The sequence below is a fragment of the Pithys albifrons genome, unplaced genomic scaffold (assembly GCF_047495875.1).
Source record: "Pithys albifrons albifrons isolate INPA30051 unplaced genomic scaffold, PitAlb_v1 scaffold_44, whole genome shotgun sequence".
Classification (NCBI taxonomy): Eukaryota; Metazoa; Chordata; class Aves; order Passeriformes; family Thamnophilidae; genus Pithys; species Pithys albifrons.
Genome location: NW_027286059.1, coordinates 135,504 through 138,083, shown reverse-complemented (window position 1 = coordinate 138,083; position 2,580 = coordinate 135,504). Strand labels below are relative to the sequence as shown.

Below are 2,580 nucleotides of genomic sequence, written 5' to 3'. Positions count from 1 at the left end.
TCTTCCACAGGGTCTCTGTTCTGTATAAGATCCCACAGAGAGGACACCTCAGGGCTAAATCCATGGAAATGTTCTGGGCAGTTGTACTTGGGCAGCTGAACTGATCCCTCTGTGTCTCAGTTGGGGAGGATAAAGATGGGGCACCCTGAGGAAAGATGAGAAGTCCCTTTGAACCTGAATTTCTCTGATCACAGAAGTGACTTGTTTCTTTTTAAGGGGACTGTTCTGTGTGATCCTCCTCCAGGCCAAGCTGCCAGCACAAGTCAGCTGAGAACAGGACTGATGACCAGAGCAGCTCTCCTGCCATTGCAGTAAGAGACCATTCCTTTGCCTCTCTGGACTGACAAGATTTCACTTGGAGCACATTAGAAATTCCAGAGTTTTCAGCCATCCATACCCACTCCTGGCAAGTTGAACTGAAACCAAATAAAAGACACCAAATTTCCTCAGCTCTGTTCCACAGTTGGGCAGCAATGCTGGAAACACTCTGAAACATCAGAAGTGCATTTAATTTGATGTAACCCCATGTTTTGAGTTGCCTCTTACTGCACAGCAAGAATGAATCCTCAGGAGCCCAGTACAGGATCCCTGCTCTCAATGTCCCCATGAGCCAGAAAAACCCAGAACTCAGGAGAGATGGGTGCAAAAAGGTCTTCCTTAAAAGAGAGACCCTGAATGTCAAATACATTTTGCTAATATGGTCTGGCCTAACTCAGTCCTGCCTTTTCCTCCTCAATAGATAACCATATCCAGAGGCAGCAAATGTTCAACAGCAGCTCCATCAGCCAGTTCCTCCTCCTGGCATTGGCAGACACGCGGCAGCTGCAGCTCCTGCACTTGTGGCTCTTCCTGGGCATCTCCCTGGCTGCCCTCCTGGGCAACGGCCTCATCATCAGCGCCGTAGCCTGCGACCACCACCTGCACACCCCCATGCACTTCTTCCTGCTCAACCTGTCCCTCACAGACCTGGGCACCATCTGCACCACTGTCCCCAAAGCCATGCACAACTCCCTCTGGGACACCACAACCATCTCCTACATGGCATGTGCTGCACAGGTCTTTTTCTTTGTCTTCTTCATTGGAACAGAGTTTTCCCTCCTCACCATCATGTGCTACGACCGCTACGTTGCCATCTGCAAACCCCTGCACTACGGGACCCTCCTGGGCAGCAGAGCTTGTGCCCACATGGCAGCAGCTGCCTGGGCCAGTGGCTTTCTCAATGCTCTGCTGCACACAGCCAATACATTTTCCCTGCCCCTGTGCCATGGCAATGCCCTGGGCCAGTTCTTCTGTGAAATTCCCCAGATCCTCAAGCTCTCCTGCTCACAATCCTACCTCAGGGAAATTGGGCTCATTGTGGTTACTGCCTGTTTAGTTTTTGGTTGTTTCATTTTCATAGTTTTCTCCTATGTGCAGATCTTCAGGGCTGTGCTGAGGATCCCCTCTGAGCAGGGACGGCACAAAGCCTTTTCCACCTGCCTCCCTCACCTGACTGTGGTCTCCCTGTTTCTCAGCACTGCCATATTTTCTAACCTGAAGCCACCCTCCATCTCATCCCCAGTTCTAGATCTGGTATTCTCAGTTCTCTACTCAGTGGTTCCTCCAGTATTGAACCCCCTCATCTACAGCCTGAGAAACAAGGAAATCAAGGATGCCCTCTGCAAAGTCTTTGAATACAGTCCATTTCAGATTAAGATTTCCAATTACCCCACTGGGGCTCCAATTGTACCTCAAGAATAGTCAGAAATAACTTTTCTTTTTCCATTTTTCTGTTCTATACCTGTGATAGAATTCAATCATCACAGAACTGTTCTGTTGGGATGAGACCTTAAAGATCAATCTAGTTCCAACTCCTCCACCACTGGCAGGGGTGACACTCCGTAGATCAGGTTACTCATGTTGGTATTAGTCAGGTTTCTCTGTATTATCTTGGCCTTCTCTCAGCTTATTCATAACCCAACATACTCAAGTACAGATGGATCCCTGTGATGATGATCTCATTAAAAGACACAGGAAAAAATTATTTCTCTCAGCTCCCATTTATTCCACCCTCTGGAGCTGTTGGAGCAGCCCCAGCTCTCAGGAGGGTCTCAGCAGCCCAATGTGCAGCTGCCCCGTGGAGGAGCAGCCCTGGTGCCCTTGGGGCTGGCCCTGGTGCCTTGGTGGGCACTCGCTCTCTGTGCCTCTGACTCGGGGCTGCTCCTCCCCTGAATCCCTGGCCAAGGACAGCAGCACATGGTCTTTCCATGGATGGGCTCCCCTCCCTTCCACAGTGTCCTCTTGTGCCCTGAATGTTGTGGGAGCCCCAAGGTGTCCTGTAACCTGTGACAATCCTTTTGTCCCTACAGAGCCATCCCCGTGGTTGCAGCAGGAACGGGCCATGTGACCCCTGTGTCAGAGCTGGGCTCTGGGCAGGCACCACCATGGCCAAAGGGTCTCACTGCAGGGCAGGTCCAGGGGCTGGACACCTCTTCAGAGCTGGGGGCAGGAACACACCCAAGGAGCTCATCCGTTAAAATGGTTTTGGCTCTTGGGTTCTTGATGGATTCAGAGGGACGGGATCAGATACCCACAGGAATC

The 2,580-nt window shown here is 51.1% G+C and overlaps 1 protein-coding gene across 1 annotated transcript; it reads left to right on the top strand.

Moving 5' to 3' along the window:
• The first annotated feature begins 762 nt into the window (after positions 1 to 762).
• Positions 763 to 1,740, top strand: LOC139685194 (olfactory receptor 14J1-like). Its single transcript, XM_071581824.1, has one exon. The coding sequence runs from the start codon at positions 763 to 765 to the stop codon at positions 1,738 to 1,740; it is 978 nt and encodes a 325-aa protein (XP_071437925.1).
• Positions 1,741 to 2,580: the final 840 nt, after the last annotated feature.

Excerpts from the sequence above, each read along its gene's own strand:
- LOC139685194 (XM_071581824.1), top strand. The coding sequence starts at position 763 with ATGTTCAACAGCAGCTCCATCAGCCAGTTCCTCCTCCTGGCATTGGCA.